An 18,523-nucleotide genomic window follows, 5' to 3' on the forward strand; every position below is an offset into this window, starting at 1 on the left:
CACGCTTATCCGTCGGATCCTTCAGTGAGGTGACAGGCAGAGTAGATGACACCACAAGATGGGCGACATGAGAGTCCACCGGCGGTGGAGTTTCCCACTTGTTACTCAACTCCGCAGGGATAGGATAACGAGCTAGCATCTTTTTAGACAGGGAATATTTATTTCCTGGAGATGACCAGGATTCCTGACGTATGTCAATTAAATGGTCAGAATGTGGTAAGACTACTTTAGCAACCTTCTGACGTTTGAACTTATCATGCCTCTTAAGGTGGGTACACACTATTAGATATATCTGCAGATCAATTGATCTGCAGATATATCTATGTACGGATCGGGCAGTGTGCTGTGCACACTGCCCGATCCGTCGGGGGACTGACGTCATGAACTTGGCGGGCGCGAGTGCCCGCCCACCCAGTTCACCTGTCAATCACTGCCGGCCGCCGCAGCATGTGTACGGGCGGTCGGAAGACCGCCCCGTACACACACAGCGACGCGCCAATATATCGTTAGATATATTGGCCGTCGGCTGTGCTGCACGGCCGACGCGATACGTCTGTGGACGACGGAGTTCACAGACATATCGCCCGTACACACTGGCCGACGGTCCCGCGATGTATCGGCCGTTCAAGAGAACGGCCGATACATCGACCAGTGTGTACGGGCCTTTAGACGCAGTAGTGGGATCTAGCTCATCATCAATTTGTAGAATCAGCTTAATAGCCTCCACTAGGTCAGGGACATCAACCTGGGTTGTAGACTCCTCATCAGAAGCAACTGTATCAGTGTCTGACGGATCAGTAAATTCCCCATCCTCATCGGAGGAATTATCCGAAATATTAGTGGATTGTGAGGAAGAAATGGCCCTTTTAGATGACCCCTTGGCCCCAGAGGGGCGTGGAGTAGACTTTTGTCTAACCAAAGAATGATTTAATTGTTGTAATTGGGTAGACAGAGTATCCGCCCAGGGCAGATTAACTACAGGGACAATATGTGCCTGCAATGTCACAGGAGGTCCCATAGGGCGCGTAAGACGTGTCATAAGTGTAGTCAGCATACTTGAGACTGCTGCCCAAGGTGGATCCTGATTGGCCGCAGGTTCTGCAGGTTAACTGGGTGTATGACACCCAGCTACTGAACCAGCAGCTAAAACTTTTCCCTCAGGTAAATCCGTGGTGCCAGTACTGCAGGATGCAGAAGCGTCCGCGGATTTCCTGCCCTGTGTAGCATACATTATAAGGAAAGTAGCCTTAGGGCGTAACAGTACAATATAGCCAGACAAACACAACACCTGCAAATAACCTCCTATGTAATGTTACAGGAAATAAAGGACACAGAACAGAGGAGTTAAGCGGTGACTGAAAAACACGGGAAAAATACCAAACCGTATATTCTGTGTGTGTGTGTGTGTGTGTGTATATATATATATATATATATATATATATATATATATATATATATATATATATGTGTATATATATATATATGTGTATATATATATATATGTGTATATATATATATATATATATATATATATATATATATATATATATATATATATATATATATATATATCCTGGCGCACCTAGCCCCCTCAGGGTACAGAATATAGTGATAGCTATATGTGATACAGTAAAATGGAATCCCGCACAACAGCTACATGCACACTTAGTCACATGTACAATGCAGAAGTTATTACATATAAACAATAAACCTGCACTGGACTAGTAAAACTACATACAAATATGTATGAGTGTAGATATAACAACGCACATTAGATACCGAATGTATATCACAGAATACTGTCTAAAATGACATGTAGAATACTTAAGTGTCTGTAAAAGCACAGCGCTGATGAGACAGGTGGCTTTACAGAGGAGACAGAGCCCTGCAGTCCCGGAGATCAGCCCAGCTAGTAGCGAAGATGGCGCCAAAATCTCTTCAGGGAGTGAGGGAGAGAAGTGCAGCTCCAGGGCGGGAACACCAGCAGTACATGGCACCCGGAGCTGGGGGAGGGGCTACAGGTCAGCGCCTTATCTCCTATGCTGGTCCTCACCACCGGGTACTGTGGAGCCTATATTAAACGGATTTTAGTAAATCCGACCTGTGCTCCCTTGCCGTGGTGGCTATAGTGGGGTCCCTGTGCAGTAAAGTGTCCACGCCAGCGGCGCGGTCCGTCTCCTGGGACCGCGATTAACCGGCGGGTCCCACCTGGAGAGCGTCAGCGGTGGTGTGCCTGATGACCGGTGCGCCTCCGCTGCAAGTACCCGGGAACCCGGCAGCGGGAGTATGCAGCGCTGCTGGGGAGGTGTTGGAGCCGCAGCACAGAATGTCAGACTGACATAAATAGTGCCGAGGCCCTTGAAGTCTTCTTAAAAAGCTCTTTTCAGGGCTGCCAACCTGTTAGTGGCCTGAACTGCAGGCACCAACTTATAAAACTGAGCTTCAGTGCCTTGAGGCGGGGTTATAAAGGAGGCAGTGCAGTGCATCCTGGGAACAGTCAAAGCTTTAGCCTGTTGGTGCCTCGGATCAAGATCCAACTCTACACCCCGATGTTATTCCCTGTGGAATACCAGTGTATTGCAGAAAGACAATCAGAAAGAAAGACAATCAGCTTTCTATATTACAACACTTTAGTGAAAATGTGAGGTTTGCTAGTGTCTGGCAGAAAAAATAAGAATTTACTCACCGGTAATTCTATTTCTCGTAGTCCGTAGTGGATGCTGGGAACTCCGTAAGGACCATGGGGAATAGACGGGCTCCGCAGGAGACTAGGCACTCTAAAGAAAAGATTAGGTACTATCTGGTGTGCACTGGCTCCTCCCTCTATGCCCCTCCTCCAGACCTCAGTTAGGGAAACTGTGCCCGGAAGAGCTGACATTACAAGGAAAGGAAATTTTGAATCCAGGGTTAGACTCATACCAGCCACACCGTACAACTTGTGATACCTTACCCAGTTAACAGTATGAACAACAACTGAGCCTCACTCAACGGATGGCTCATAACAATAACCCTTAGTTAAGCAATAACTATATACATGTATTGCAGAAAGTCCGCACTTGGGACGGGCGCCCAGCATCCACTACGGACTACGAGAAATAGAATTACCGGTGAGTAAATTCTTATTTTCTCTGACGTCCTAGTGGATGCTGGGAACTCCGTAAGGACCATGGGGATTATACCAAAGCTCCCAAACGGGCGGGAGAGTGCGGATGACTCTGCAGCACCGAATGAGCAAACACAAGGTCCTCCTCAGCCAGGGTATCAAACTTGTAGAACTTTGCAAATGTGTTTGAACCCGACCAAGTAGCCGCTCGGCAAAGCTGTAAAGCAGAGACCCCTCGGGCAGCCGCCCAAGAAGAGCCCACCTTCCTTGTGGAATGGGCTTTTACTGATTTTGGATGCGGCAATCCAGCCGCAGAATGAGCCTGCTGAATCGTGCTACAGATCCAGCGAGCAATAGTTTGCTTTGAAGCAGGAGCACCCAGCTTATTGGGTGCATACAGGATAAACAGCGAGTCAGTCTTCCTGACTCCAGCCGTTCTGGAAACATATATTTTCAAAGCCCTGACTACGTCCAGCAACTTGGAGTCCTCCAAGTCCCGAGTAGCCGCAGGCACCACAATAGGTTGGTTCAAATGAAACGAGGACACCACCTTTGGGAGAAATTGGGGACGAGTCCTCAATTCTGCCCTGTCCATATGGAAGATCAGATATGGGCTTTTACATGACAAAGCCGCCAATTCCGACACACGCCTAGCCGATGCTAAGGCCAACAGCATGACCACTTTCCACGTGAGATACTTCAGTTCCACGGTCTTAAGTGGCTCAAACCAGTGGGATTTCAGGAAATCCAACACAACGTTAAGATCCCAGGGTGCCACTGGTGGCACAAAAGGGGGCTGAATATGCAGCACTCCCTTAACAAATGTCTGAACCTCAGGCAGTGAAGCCAGTTCTTTTTGAAAGAAAATGGATAGGGCCGAAATCTGGACCTTTATGGACCCCAATTTTAGGCCCATAGTCACCCCTGACTGTAGGAAGTGCAGGAAACGACCCAGTTGGAATTCCTCTGTAGGGGCCTTCCTGGCCTCACACCAAGCAACATATTTTCGCCATATACGGTGATAATGCTTTGCTGTCACGTCTTTCCTAGCCTTTATCAGCGTAGGAATAACTTCATCCGGAATGCCTTTTTCCGCTAGGATCCGGCGTTCAACCGCCATGCCGTCAAACGCAGCCGCGGTAAGTCTTGGAGCAGACAGGGCCCTTGGTGCAGCAGGTCCTGTCTGAGAGGCAGAGGCCATGGGTCCTCTGTGCGCATTTCTTGCAGTTCCGGGTACCAAGTCCTTCTTGGCCAGTCCGGAACAATGAGTATTGTTCTTATTCCTCTCTTTCTTACTATTCTCAGTACTTTTGGTATGAGAGGAAGAGGAGGAAACACATATACCGACTGGTACACCCACGGTGTCACTAGGGCGTCCACAGCTATCGCCTGAGGGTCCCTTGACCTGGCGCAATATCTTTTTAGCTTTTTGTTGAGGCGGGACGCCATCATGTCCACCTGTGGCAGTTCCCATCGGTTTGCAATCAGTTGGAAGACTTCTTGATGAAGTCCCCACTCTCCCGGGTGGAGGTCGTGTCTGCTGAGGAAGTCTGCTTCCCAGTTGTCCACTCCCGGAATGAACACTGCTGACAGTGTTAGCACGTGATTCTCCGCCCATAGAAGAATCTTTGTGGCTTCCGCCATTGCCATCCTGCTTCTAGTGCCGCCCTGGCGGTTTACATGGGCGACCGCCGTGATGTTGTCTGACTGAATCAGCACTGGCCGGTTTCGAAGCAGGGGCTCTGCTTGACTCAGGGCGTTGTAAATGGCCCTTAATTCCAGTATATTTATGTGTAGAGAAGTCTCCAGACTTGACCACAGCCCTTGGAAGTTTCTTCCCTGAGTGACTGCCCCCCCATCCTCGGAGGCTTGCATCCGTGGTTACCAGGACCCAGTCCTGTATGCCGAACCTGCGGCCCTCGAGAAGGTGAGCACTCTGCAGCCACCACAGAAGAGACACCCTGGCCCTTGGGGACAGGGTGATCAGCCGATGCATCTGAAGATGCGATCCGGACCACTTATCCAACAGATCCCACTGAAAGATCCTTGCATGGAACCTGCCGAAGGGAATTGCTTCGTAAGAAGCCACCATCTTTCCCAGGACTCGCGTGCAGTGATGCACCGACACCTGTTTTGGTTTCAGGAGGTCCCTGACCAGAGATGCTAATTCGTGGGCCTTCTCCACCGGGAGAAACGCCTTCTTCTGTTCTGTGTCCAGAATCATGCCCAGGAAAAGCAGACACGTCGTAGGAATCAGCTGCGACTTTGGAACATTCAGAATCCAGCCGTGCTGTTGCAACACTTCCTGAGAGAGTGCTACGCTGATCAACAACTGCTCCCTGGACCTCGCCTTTATGAGGAGATCGTCCAAGTACGGGATAATTATAACTCCCTTCTGCCGAAGGAGTATCATCATTTCGGCCATTACCTTGGTAAACATTCTCGGTGCCGTGGACAGGCCAAACGGCAACGTCTGGAACTGGTAATGACAGTCCTGTACCACAAATCTGAGGTACTCCTGGTGAGGTGGGTAAATGGGGACATGCAAGTAAGCATCTTTGATGTCCAGCGACACCATAAAATCCCCCTCTTCCAGGTTTGCAATAACCGCTCTGAGCGATTCCATTTTGAACTTGAATTTCTTTATATAAGTGTTCAAGGACTTTAAATTCAGAATGGGTCTCACCGAACCGTCCGGTTTCGGTACCACAAACATTGTGGAATAGTAACCCCTTCCCTGTTGAAGGAGGGGGACCCTGACAATCACTTGCTGGAGGTACAGCTTGTGAATTGCCGCCAGCACTACCTCCCTTTCCATGGGGGAAGCTGGCAAGGCTGATTTGAGGTAACGGCGGGGGGGAGTCGCTTCGAACTCCAGCTTGTATCCCTGAGATACAATTTGTATAGCCCAGAGATCCACCTGTGAGCGAACCCAATGGCTGCTGAAGTTTCGGAGACGCGCCCCCACCGCACCTGGCTCCGCCTGTGGAGCCCCAACGTCATGCGGTGGACTTAGTGGAAGCAGGGGAGGACTTTTGTTCCTGGGAACTGGCTGCATGGTGCAGCTTCTTACCTCTACCCCTGCCTCTGGCAAGAAAGGATGCACCCCTGACCCTCTTGCCTTTTTGGGAACGAAAGGACTGCATTTGATAATACGGTGCTTTCTTAGGCTGTGAGGAAACCTGGAGGCAAGAAAGTGGACTTTCCAGCTGTCGCTGTAGACACGAGGTCCGACAGACCGTCCCCAAACAATTCCTCACCCTTATAAGGCAAAACCTCCATGTGTTTTTTAGAATCAGCATCTCCTGTCCATTGCCGAGTCCATAAGACCCTCCTGGCAGAAATGGACATAGCATTAATTCTAGAGCCCAGCAGGCAAATGTCCCTCTGAGCATCTCGCATATATAAGACGACGTCTTTGATATGGCCCAGGGTTAGCAAAACAGTATCTCTGTCGAGGGAATCTATGTCGTCTAGCAGAGTATCTGTCCACGCTGCTACAGCACTACACATCCAGGCTGAAGCAATAGCAGGTCTCAGTAGAGTACCAGAGTGTGTATACACCGACTTCAGGATAGCTTCCTGCTTAAATCCGCAGGCTCCTTTAGGGCGGCCGTATCCTGAGACGGCAGGGCCACCTTTTTAGATAAGCGTGTCAGCGCCTTGTCCACCCTAGGGGATGTTTCCCAACGTAACCTGTCCGTTGGCGGGAAAGGGTACGCCATCAGTAACCTCTTAGAAATCACTAATTTCTTATCAGGGGAACTCCACGCTTCTTCACACAATTCATTTAATTCATCAGATGGGGGAAAAGTCACTGGCTGCTTTTTCTCCCCAAACATATAAACCCTCTTGGTATTAACCGGGTTACTCTCAGAAATGTGTAATACATCTTTCATTGCAATAATCATGTATCGGATGGCCTTGGTCATTTTAGACTGTAAATGTGCCTCATCATCGTCGACACTGGAGTCGGACTCCGTGTCGACATCTGTGTCAACCATCTGAGATAGAGGGCGTTTATGAGCCCCTGACGGTTTCTGAGTCGCCTGGGCAGGCGCGGGCTGAGACCCCGGCTGTCCCAAGGCTGCAGCGTCATCAAACCTTTTATGTAAGGAGTTTACATTGTCATTTAAGACCTTCCACATATCCATCCAATCAGGTGTCGGCCCCGACGGGGGCGATACCAAACTTATCTGCCCTTGCTCCGCCTCCACGTAACCTTCCTCATCAAACATGTCGACACAGCCGTACCGACACACCGCACACACACAGGGAATGCTCAGACTGAGGACAGGACCCCACAAAGTCCTTTGGGGAGACAGAGAGAGAGTATGCCAGCACACACCACAGCGCTATATAACACAGGGATTTTCACTGCTAATAAGTGATATACCCAATAGCTGCTTTTTTTGTATTCTTTGCGCCTAAATTTATGTGCCCCCCCTCTCTTTTTAACCCGTCTTGTACCTGGATACTGCAGGGGAGAGCCTGGGGAGCTGCTTCCAGCGGAGCTGTGAAGAAAAAATAGCGCTGGTGTGCTGAGGAAGAAGGCCCCGCCCCCTCAGTGGCGGGCTTCTGTCCCGCTTTCAGTGTAAAATAATGGCGGGGGTTTTTACATATATACAGTGCTAGACTGTATATATGTATTTTTATGCCAAAGGTACTTCAATTGCAGCCCAGGGCGCCCCCCCCCCCCAGCGCCCTGCACCCTACAGTGACCGGAGTGTGTAAGTGTGCTGGGAGCAATGGCGCACAGCTGCGGTGCTGTGCGCTACCTTAATGAAGACAGGAGTCTTCAGCCTCCGATTTCGTCGTCTTCTAGCTTCTGTTCTTCTGGCTCTGCAAGGGGAACGGCGGCGCGGCTCTGGGAACGGACGATCGAGGACAGGTGCCTGTGTTCGAACCCTCTGGAGCTAATGGTGTCCAGTAGCCTAAGAAGCACAAGCTAGCTGCAAGCAGGTAGGTTTGCTTCTCTCCCCTTAGTCCCACGTAGCAGTGAGTCTGTTGCCAGCAGAAGCTCACTGAAAATAAAAAACCTAATAAATACTTTCTTTACTAGTAAGCTCAGGAGAGCCCACTAGGAGCACCCAGCTCTGGCCGGGCACAGATTCTAACTGAGGTCTGGAGGAGGGGCATAGAGGGAGGAGCCAGTGCACACCAGATAGTACCTAATCTTTTCTTTAGAGTGCCCAGTCTCCTGCGGAGCCCGTCTATTCCCCATGGTCCTTACGGAGTTCCCAGCATCCACTAGGACGTCAGAGAAATGAATAAAATGAATGTATTATTTGCACTCTACTATAACATACATTTCAAACAAAAAGGTGTGTAGAGTGAGTGGAGCCGAATTAGTGTCTGTGCACATCTCCGGCACGTTTTTTTAATCTGTGCACGTGCAGACCTGAGGTTGCGATGGCGGTCACAGTGCCCTGTATGCCACAGCCTGTCAATCAGGAGCATTTGGAGGAGGGAACGGGGCGGCGATAGGCTGCATCCTCGAAACGGGGGCGTGTTGGCTCAGTTTCGGGTGTGCCAAGGCCAGGGTCTGTGTTCTAATACTGCAGCATCTGATCTGAGATGCCGCCAGTGGGCGTCTTTTGACTTCAGAAGCCTCCGGCGGCATTAGTATATTTCTGCACAGCACTTAGTGGTGCCTTTAGCATCTACAGATGTGTCCTCATACATCCAGCCTCAATACGCCATGCAGCGCAAGATGCCAGAGTGAGCCACAAGGTGCTGTGTAGCTCTGCTAACTTCAGGCGTCTTTTTTGCTGAAAATGTGTCCTATTCGCAACGCAATGCGACTAGAACACATGAGAAGACTGTGCTGATTAATATGATATATGACACTTGTATATTGTGTGCGTGACCGAGTCTGTATACAGAACAGTACTTGTACTGGAAAGAAGCTGCGGCTGCCACATTGTAGTACATCATATACAGATTCAGATACTCAGGCGCACACATATATAAGTGTTATAATAAGAATTTACTTACCGATAATTCTATTTCTCGTAGTCCGTAGTGGATGCTGGGGACTCCGTCAGGACCATGGGGAATAGCGGGCTCCGCAGGAGACAGGGCACATCTAAAAAGCTTTTTAGGTCACATGGTGTGTACTGGCTCCTCCCCCCATGACCCTCCTCCAAGCCTCAGTTAGGTACTGTGCCCGGACGAGCGTACACAATAAGGAAGGATCTAGAATCCCGGGTAAGACTCATACCAGCCACACCAATCACACCGTACAACTTGTGATCTGAACCCAGTTAACAGTATGATAACAAAACGAAGTAGCCTCCGAAAAGATGGCTCACAACAATAGTAATAACCCGATTTTTGTAACAATAACTATGTACAAGCATTGCAGACAATCCGCACTTGGGATGGGCGCCCAGCATCCACTACGGACTACGAGAAATAGAATTATCGGTAAGTAAATTCTTATTTTCTCTAACGTCCTAGTGGATGCTGGGGACTCCGTCAGGACCATGGGGATTATACCAAAGCTCCCAAACGGGCGGGAGAGTGCGGATGACTCTGCAGCACCGAATGAGAGAACTCCAGGTCCTCCTTAGCCAGAGTATCAAAATTTGTAAAATTTTACCAACGTGTTCTCCCCTGACCACGTAGCTGCTCGGCAAAGTTGTAATGCCGAGACTCCTCGGGCAGCCGCCCAGGATGAGCCCACCTTCCTTGTGGAATGGGCATCTACATATTTCGTCTGTGGCAGGCCTGCCACAGAATGTGCAAGCTGAATTGTACTACAAATCCAGCGTGCAATAGACTGCTTAGAAGCATGAGCACCCAGCTTGTTGGGTGTATACAGTATAAACAGCAAGTCAGACTTTCTGACTCCAGCCGTCCTAACTATATATATATATATATATATATATTTTAGGGCCCTGACCACGTCTAGTAACTTGGAGTCCTCCAAGTCCCTAGTAGCCGCAGGCACCACAAGAGGTTGTTTCAGGTGAAAACGCTGACACCCCTTTATGAAGAAACTGGAGACGAGTCCCAGTTCTGTCCTGTTCAAATGGAAAATTTTAATATGGGCTTTTGTAAGACAAAGCCGCCCATTCTGACAATCGCCTGGCCGAGGCCAGGGCTAACAACATGGTCACTTCCCATGTGAGATATTTGTCAACAGCATGGTCACTTTCCATGTGAGATATTTTAAATCCACAGATTTGAGCGGTTCAAACCAATATGATTTTAAGAAATCCCAACACTATGTTGAGATCTCACAGTGCCCCTAGGGGCACAAAAAAGCTGTATATGCAATACATCCTTTACAATCTGGACTTCAGGAACTGAAGTCAATTCTTTCTGGAAGAAAATCTACAGGGCCGAAATTTAAATGTTAATGAACCCCAATTTGAGGTCCAAAACACTCCTGTTTTCAGGAAGTGTAGAAATCGACCTAGTTGAATTTCCGTCGTGGAGCCTTCCTGGCCTCACCCACGCAACATATTTTCACCACATGTGGTGATGACGTTGTGCGGTCACCTCCTTCCTGGCTTTGACCAAGGTAGGTATGACCTCTTATGGAATGCCTTTTCCCCTCAGGATCCGGCATTCAACCGCCATGCCGTCAAACGCAGCCGCGGTAAGTCTTGGAATAGACATGGTACTTGCTGAATCAAGTCCCTTCTTAGCTCCCCAGGCCCTTAGTCCTCTGTGAGCATTTCTTGAAGTTCCGGGTACCAAGTCCCTCTTGGCCAATCCGGAGCCACTAGTATAGTTCATACTCCTCTATGTCTTATAATTCTCAATACCCTGGTTATGAGAAACAGAGGAGGGAACACATACACAGACTGGTACACCCACGGTGTTACCAGAACATCCACAGCTATCGCCTGAAGGTCTCATGACCTGGCGGAATACCTGTCCCGTTTTTTGTTCGGGCGGGACGCCATCATGTCCACCTTTGGTCTTTGCCAACGGTCCACAATCATGTTGAAAAACTTCCCTATGAAGTTTCCACTCTCCCGGGTGGAGGTCATGCCTGCTGAGGAAGTCTGCTTCCCAGTCGTCCACTCCCGGAAAGAACACTGCTGACAGTGCTATCACATGATTTTCCGCCTAGCGAAAAATCCTTGCAGTTTTCACTGCCCTCCTGCTTCTTGTGCCGCCCTTCTGTTTACGTGGGCGACTGCCGTGATGTTATCCCACTGGATCAATACCGGCTGACCTTGAAGCAGAGGTCTAGCTAAGGTTAGAGCATTATAAATTTGCTCTAAGCTTATTTATGCGGAGAGAATTCTCCAGACTTAATCACACTTCCCTGGAAATTTTTTCCCTGTGTGACTGTTCCCCAGCCTCTCAGGCTGGCCTCCGTGGTCACCGGCATCCAATCCTGAATGCCGAATCTGCGGCCCTCTAGAAGATGAGCACTCTGTAATCACCACAGGAGAGACACCCTTTTCCGCTGATGCATCTGAGGATGCGATCCGGACCATTTGTCCAGCAGATCCCACTGAAGAGTTCTTGCGGGAAATCTGCCGAATGGAATTGCTTCGTAATAAGCCACCATTTTTACCAGGACTCTTGTGCAATGATGCACTGACACTTTTCCTGGTTTTAGGAGGATCCCGATTAGCTCGGATAACTCCCTGGTTTTCTCCGGAGAAACACGTTTTTCTGGACTGTGTCCAGAATCTTCCCTAGGAACAGTAGACGTGTCGTCGGAAAAAGCTGCGATTTTGGAATATTTAGAATCCACTCGTGCTGTCGTAGAACTACTTAAGATAGTGCTACTCCGACCTCCAACTGTTCTCTGGACCTTGCCCTTATCAGGAAAGCGTCCATGTTTCTTTTAAGAAAAATCCTCATTCCGGCCATTACCTTGGTAAAGACCCGGGGCGCCGTGGACAATCCAAACGGCAGCGTCTGAACTGATAGTGACAGTTCTGTACCAGGAACCTGAAGTACCCTTGGTGAGAAGGGCAAATTTGGACCTGTAGGTAAACGTCCCTGATATCCAGTGACATCATATCGTCCACTTCTTCCTGGTTCGCTATCACTGCTCCGAGTGACTCCATCTTGATTTGAACGCTTGTATGTAAGTGTTCAAATATTTCAGATCTCACCGAGCCGGTTGGCTTCAGTACCACAATATAGTGTGGAATACTACCCCCTTCCTTGTTGTAAGAAGGGTACTTTGATTATCACCTGCTGGGAATACAGCCTGTGAATTGTGTGAGGGGGAGACGTCTCGAATTTCCAATGTACACCTGGGATATTACATGTAGGATCCCGGAGTTCCCTTGCGAGTGTTGCTGAAACTCTTGAGATGACCCCCTACCGCACCTGAGTCCGCTTGTACGGCCCCAGCGTTATGCTGCGGACTTGGCAGAAGCCGTGAGGAGCTTCTGTTCCTGGGAATGAGCTGCTTGCTGCAGTCTTCTTCCCTTTCCTCTCCCCCTGGGCAGATATGACTGGCCTTCGCCCGCCTGCCCGTATGGGGACGAAAGGACTGAGACTGAAAAGACTGTGTCCTTTTCTGCCAATATGTGACTCGGGGTAACAAAAGGTGGATTTTTCAGCTGTTGCCATGGCCACCAGGTCCAATGGACCGCCCCTTTATACGGCAATACTTCCATATGCCGTCTGGAATCTGCCTCACCTGACCACTGTCGTGTCTTCGTCTGGCAGATATGTACATCACATTTACTCTTGATGCCAGAATGCAAATATGCCTCTGCGCATCACACATATATAGAAATGCATCCTTAAAATGCTCTATAGACAATAAAATCCTGTCCCTGTCAAGGGTATCAAAATTTTCAGTCAGGAAATCCGACCAAGCCCCCTCAGCGCTGCACATCCAGGCTGAGGCGATTGCTGGTCGTAGTATAACACCAGTATGTGTGTATATACTGTTATGATATTTTCCAGCTTCCTATCAGCTGGCTCCTTGAGGGCGGCCGTATCTGGAAACGGTAACGCCATGTTTTTTATAAGCGTGTGAGCGCCTTGTCCACCCTAAGGTGTGTTTTCCAACTCGCCCTTACTACTGGCGGGAAAAAGGGTATACCGCCCATAACTTTCTGTCGGAGGAACCCCACGTATCATCACACACTTCATTTAATTTATCTGATTCAGGCAAAACTACAAGTAGTTTATTCCCACCCTACAAAATACCCTTATTTGTGGTACTTGTGGTATCAGAAATACGTAACACCTCCTTCATTGCCCTTAACATGTAACTTGTGGCCCTAAAGGAAAAATACGTTTGTTTCTTCACCGTCGACACTGGGGTCAGTGTCCGTGTCAGTGTCTGTCGACCGACTGAGGTAAATGGGCGTTTTTACAAGCCCCTGACGGTGTCTGAGACGCCTGGACCGATACTAATTTGTCCGCCGGCTGTCTCATGTCGTCAACCGGCTTGCAGCGTGTTGACATTATCACGTAATTCCATAAGTAAGCCATCCATTCTGGTGTCGACTCCCTAGAGAGTGACATCACCATTACAGGCAATTTTCTCCGTCTCCTCACCAACATTTTCCTCATACATGTCGACACACACGTACCGACCTACAGCACACACATACAGGGAATGCTCTAATAGAGGACAGGACCCACTAGCCCTTTGGGGAGACAGAGGGAGAGTTTGCCAGCACACACCAAAAGCGCCATAATGTATATAACAACCCTAGAAGGTGTTGTTTCTATATATGGGCTCTTAATATATAATTATATCGCCAATTTATGCCCCCCTTCTCTTTAACCCTGTTTCTGTAGTGCAGGGGAGAGTGGGAGCCTTCCTCACCAGCGGAGCTGGTCAGGAAAATGGCGCTGAGTGCTGAGGAGAATAAGCTCCGCCCCTTTCACGGCGGGCTTTTCTCCCGGTTATTAGGAAAACTGGCCTGGGTTAAATACATACATATAGCCTTAATGGCTATATGTGATGTATTTATTTGCCAAATAGGTATTTATATTGCTGCCCAGGGCGCCCCCAGCAGCGCCCTGCACCCTCCGTGACCGTGTCAGTGAGCCGTGTAGCAACAATGGCGCACAGCTGCAGTGCTGTGCGCTACCTCTCTGAAGACTGTGAAGTCTTCTGCCGCCTGTTTCCGGACCTCCGTTCCGCCGTCTTTCTTCAGCGTCTGTAAGGGGGATCGGCGGCGCGGCTCCGGGACGAACCCCAGGCTGACCTGTGTTCCGACTCCCTCTGGAGCTCAGTGTCCAGTAGCCTAAAACTTCAATCCTCCTGCACGCAGGTGAGTTGCAAGTCTCTCCCCTAAGTCCCTCGTTGCAGTGATCCTGTCGCCAGCAGGAATCACTGATTAGAAACCTAAAAAAAAACTTTACTAAACAGCTCCTTAAGAGAGCCATCCAGTTTGCACCCTTCTCGGACGGGCACAAAAACCTAACTGAGGCTTGGAGGAGGGTCATGGGGGGAGGAGCCAGTACACACCATGTGACCTAAAAAGCTTTTTAGATGTGCCCTGTCTCCTGCGGAGCCCGCTATTCCCCATGGTCCTGACGGAGTCCCCAGCATCCACTAGGACGTTAGAGAAATATAAAATTATTCAGCATTGTCTTCTGGTGTGTCCGAGTCGCAACACGACTAAGAAGCATTTTCAGCTATAAAAAAAAAAGACGTGCAACGCTATAACATTCTCAAACGACTGGGTGTACTAAGAAGGGCTGTTCGGCTTGTATGAGGACACATCTGTATTTCTGAATGTGGCCATGCAAGAATTCTGTGTGCGCGCTTTAGCAGCATTTTCCCTGGGGACATGCTACTGTTTATAAGGAGGTTACCCTCAAACCTGAGCCTGTCATATGTTTACTAATTCTGTTACATTCTTTAGCATACAACATATATATATATATATATATATATATATATATATATATATATATATATATATATATATATATATATATATATATATATATATATATATATTTTTTTTTTTTTTAAATGCTGGAAACCAGAAAGTGTACAAATTTGTACAGACAGATGGACAGGTAAAAATAAGCTAAATAGAAAGCTAGTACATTTATTAATTTACTTATAACATGAGAACATGATATAGGGGTCTATGTACTAAGCCTTGGAGAGAGATAAAGTAGAAGGATATAAAGTACTAGTTAATCAGTGCCTTACAACCAGTTATAGGCTGCGTTTGAAAAATGACAGCTAAGAGCTGGTGGGCTAGTACTTTATATTTCTCCACTTTATCTCTTTCCAAGGCTTAGTATATAGACGCCAGTGTTATAGTGTTCACTCTAGAATCCGGGCAGGGTGCCGGATCTGGAGGGGCACAAGCGTGTGCGCGACGAAAAGTGGGGCGTGGCCACGCAAAATAGGGGGTGGGGTCATTACGTGTAATAAAAGTGTGCGGTTCAGCCCACATACGTAAAAAAAGGGGGCGTGGGCGTCCGGCGGCGTCACTGTTGGGGGCGTGGCCATCACCTACGGAGGTGCTGGGCTTCCCCCAAGCTCTCTCTCAGCGTGAATGGATGCCGCGCGCATGCGATCTTTACACGCTGGGAGGGCAGGAAGCGGGCGGCTGTTTTAGCAGGGCGCCGCATAAAGGGCAGGGCGGGTATTGCCCTTAAAAAAAAATTTGGGCAGGGCGCGGAGCCCTGCTAAAACAGCCTAGCATGAACACTAGTGTTATATGAACAAAACGTGGCTAGCCTGCAGAAAATTACTGTGGCTAACTGAATTCCCCCCTAAGAATATGTGCTTTGAGAGAACACATTTGCAAATGTATAAGACTTACTTTTTGCCAGCAACCGGTTTTTGTGGCTGGCCTTTTGTTACTTTCACCCAGGACGACATGTTAAAGCACCTGAAAAGCGAAAAATAAAAATCTTTGAGATAAATCAGTTATTAGTCAAGTTTTAACTTACTTAATAAAAACATGGATAGCCTGGGCTACAACTAATCTTTCTATTAAATGTTACATTTCTATTTATTACAGCATACTGTATTATACTAATATGCAGATTTATTCTTCAATAACTACAAGCTTTCTATATGTTCTAAACTCCACCAACTGATGTGCAGAGCTTTACATATAGCAATTATGCATTTTATATATATATTTTTTTAGAAATCCTGATGTAACAAAAATGAAATCAAAGATGGTAAAAGCAAGGCTGGACTAACTCCATAAACAATGGGTACAGTGCAACCCCACCAAAATATTACTGTTACTTTTACTACAGCGAATGGATGCACATGGTACCTCATACCTTAAAGCTGCAAATCCACATAAGTTTTTGCCCGCTAAATAGCAAGTTAAGCACCTTTGAGATCTATCATCTTTATTGTTTACTGTCCTTCTACTAATCATTATCTCCTTTTCAAAATTTCTCAGTAGGTTGCACAAAACATTGTTGTTCTCAGTATGTTAAAAGTATCATTCTTATTTATTGCTAAGAATTATCTGTGACCCCTTTAAGTGTTAAGTTAGGTACACACTGGCCGATATATGGGCCGTTCAAGCGAACGGGCAATATATTGTGAGCCCATTGGCAGGTGTGTACCCCCAATATGTCTGAACAACAGTCACAGACATATGAATCTCTTTCACTCTGTAACTGCCCTTGCCAAGGACCACCTTTCTGCCATTTCATCCCGGATGTCATCTTGCCACCTCAAACTTAATTAAATCTGGAAGTAATATTCCTACCAGTTTACAGAAGGAACCTTCCTGATCTCTCTCTTCTACTCCACAAACACGCTGCCTTGGTGTCATGGTAGATGCTAAATCCGGGCTAAGGGACCTGTGACATCAGGGGGCGGAACAAGGACGGCAGGATATTACTTTCAGTATCCACGCCACCAACTATTACCTTTAGTAATCAGGTGGTGAGTAAAGTGGCTCGCCACTGCACCCGAAGCATGGCGAGCGAAGCAAGCCCGCGAGGGTCCATTTCTGGACCCTTTGCTGAACTTGCTCCTCCCCTTCTCTTGCGTGTCACGTGGGTCAAATGTCCCTTAGCCCACTAGGAAATAGACACAACCTTGGTGTCATCCTTAGTTAGTAGGTATCCATTGTTCCTCAAACTCAATCTGTTTCCAGATCCTGTTACATATGTCTGTATATACATACAAGTGTTTCCAGAATACACACCTCACACAAGGCACTGCAAATCTTTAAGTCATGAACGCATTATCTCCAGCAATGGCTACTGCAATAGGCTCCTTACTGGTCTCCCCATAAACAGACTTTCACTTCTACAATCCATTCTGAGTGAAGCACATGCCACTAGTCTTATCTCCCTCAAAAAACAGTCTTCTACTGCTACTCTACTCTGATATGACCCCCATACTTTAGGGACAGATTGCCTCTATTTCCCGATCTCCCGACAGCCAGGTTGGGGAATCATAGAATTGGACGGCAGATAAGAACCATATGGCCTATCCAGTCTGCCCGTTAGGGTACTGTAAAGTAGATAGGGATTACAGTATTAAGTAGAGATGTGCGGGTTCGGTTTTACTCGGGGCTCAAAACGGCATCTTATTGGATCACGGATGTCACGCGTTTTGGATAGCCAATAAGCAAAACCCAAAATACCTGAGTAAAACCGAACCTGCTCATCTCTAGTTAAGGGCCCCATACACTACAGCGACATGTCGGACACTCATGTCGCATAAGATTTCCCTTGAACTGCCCGACAGCCTCCCGGGCGGCTGGATCGCATAGGATACATCGTATGCTGTCCTTTTCCATAGAAATGTATCTTATGCAATCCCAGCCATGCATGCGGGATCCGACATAACACAAGTGCAGCAGTAACAATCTAGGGGCTCCGATCCGATGCTCACGGGACCGCGCATCGGATCAGATGTAAAACCCATCCGATTTGCCACTTTTCATCCGATTTATTGGCCCGAAATCGGATGAAATCGTTCATTATCGTTGTAGTGTATGGGGCCCTTAAGGAATAGGGAGGCAGATGTATATAGCCTGGAGAAGTGATAAAGCAGCAGTGATCGCAAAAACGCGCTATAGCGCGTATTTTACCCCATAATGAGGATCGGGTACTCGCTTTTACAAAATGAGTGCGTCCCTGGGGATGCGCTCCGTTGTAGGCAGTCCTATAGCTCCTTTGATCTCTCCGCCGGGTCCCGCTGCCAATCTTGTGGCTTTATTTATGTCTCTGGGTCCAGCGGCCAATCCTGTGGTGCCTTTTAGGTCCAGCGGCCAATCACATGTATACACTGAGGTCTCCCTCTCAAACCCCTCCAATAGCCGGGCTTCCGGGAGGACTAGTAGACGGGGAGGAGGAGCTGTTGGTGCCTTTTACTCCTGTATGCAGCAGCGGCACCTGTACTCAGAAGGCGGCCCGAACTGCAGCGTTAACAGGATTTCTCTGCAGCCACCTGTCTCCTCCCCATCCCATCCCAGCTATTCACTTCTCCCCCCTCACCACCGCGGGCACTCGGGG

At 48.2% G+C, this 18,523-nt stretch overlaps 1 protein-coding gene across 3 annotated transcripts in view; it reads right to left on the reverse strand.

The window, feature by feature from the left end:
* Nucleotides 1-18,523, reverse strand: part of LOC134969405 (nuclear receptor coactivator 5-like) — a 147,652-nt gene that overhangs the window by 106,698 nt on the left and 22,431 nt on the right. For all 3 annotated transcript variants that reach the window (XM_063945345.1, XM_063945344.1, XM_063945346.1), the window contains one exon: nt 15,847-15,915. In XM_063945345.1, coding sequence (XP_063801415.1) covers nt 15,847-15,905 — 59 coding nt within the window. In that variant the 5' untranslated portion in view covers nt 15,906-15,915. The remainder of the gene's footprint in view (nt 1-15,846; nt 15,916-18,523) is intronic.

The sequence above is a fragment of the Pseudophryne corroboree genome, chromosome 11, assembly GCF_028390025.1.
Source record: "Pseudophryne corroboree isolate aPseCor3 chromosome 11, aPseCor3.hap2, whole genome shotgun sequence".
Lineage (NCBI taxonomy): Eukaryota > Metazoa > Chordata > Amphibia > Anura > Myobatrachidae > Pseudophryne > Pseudophryne corroboree.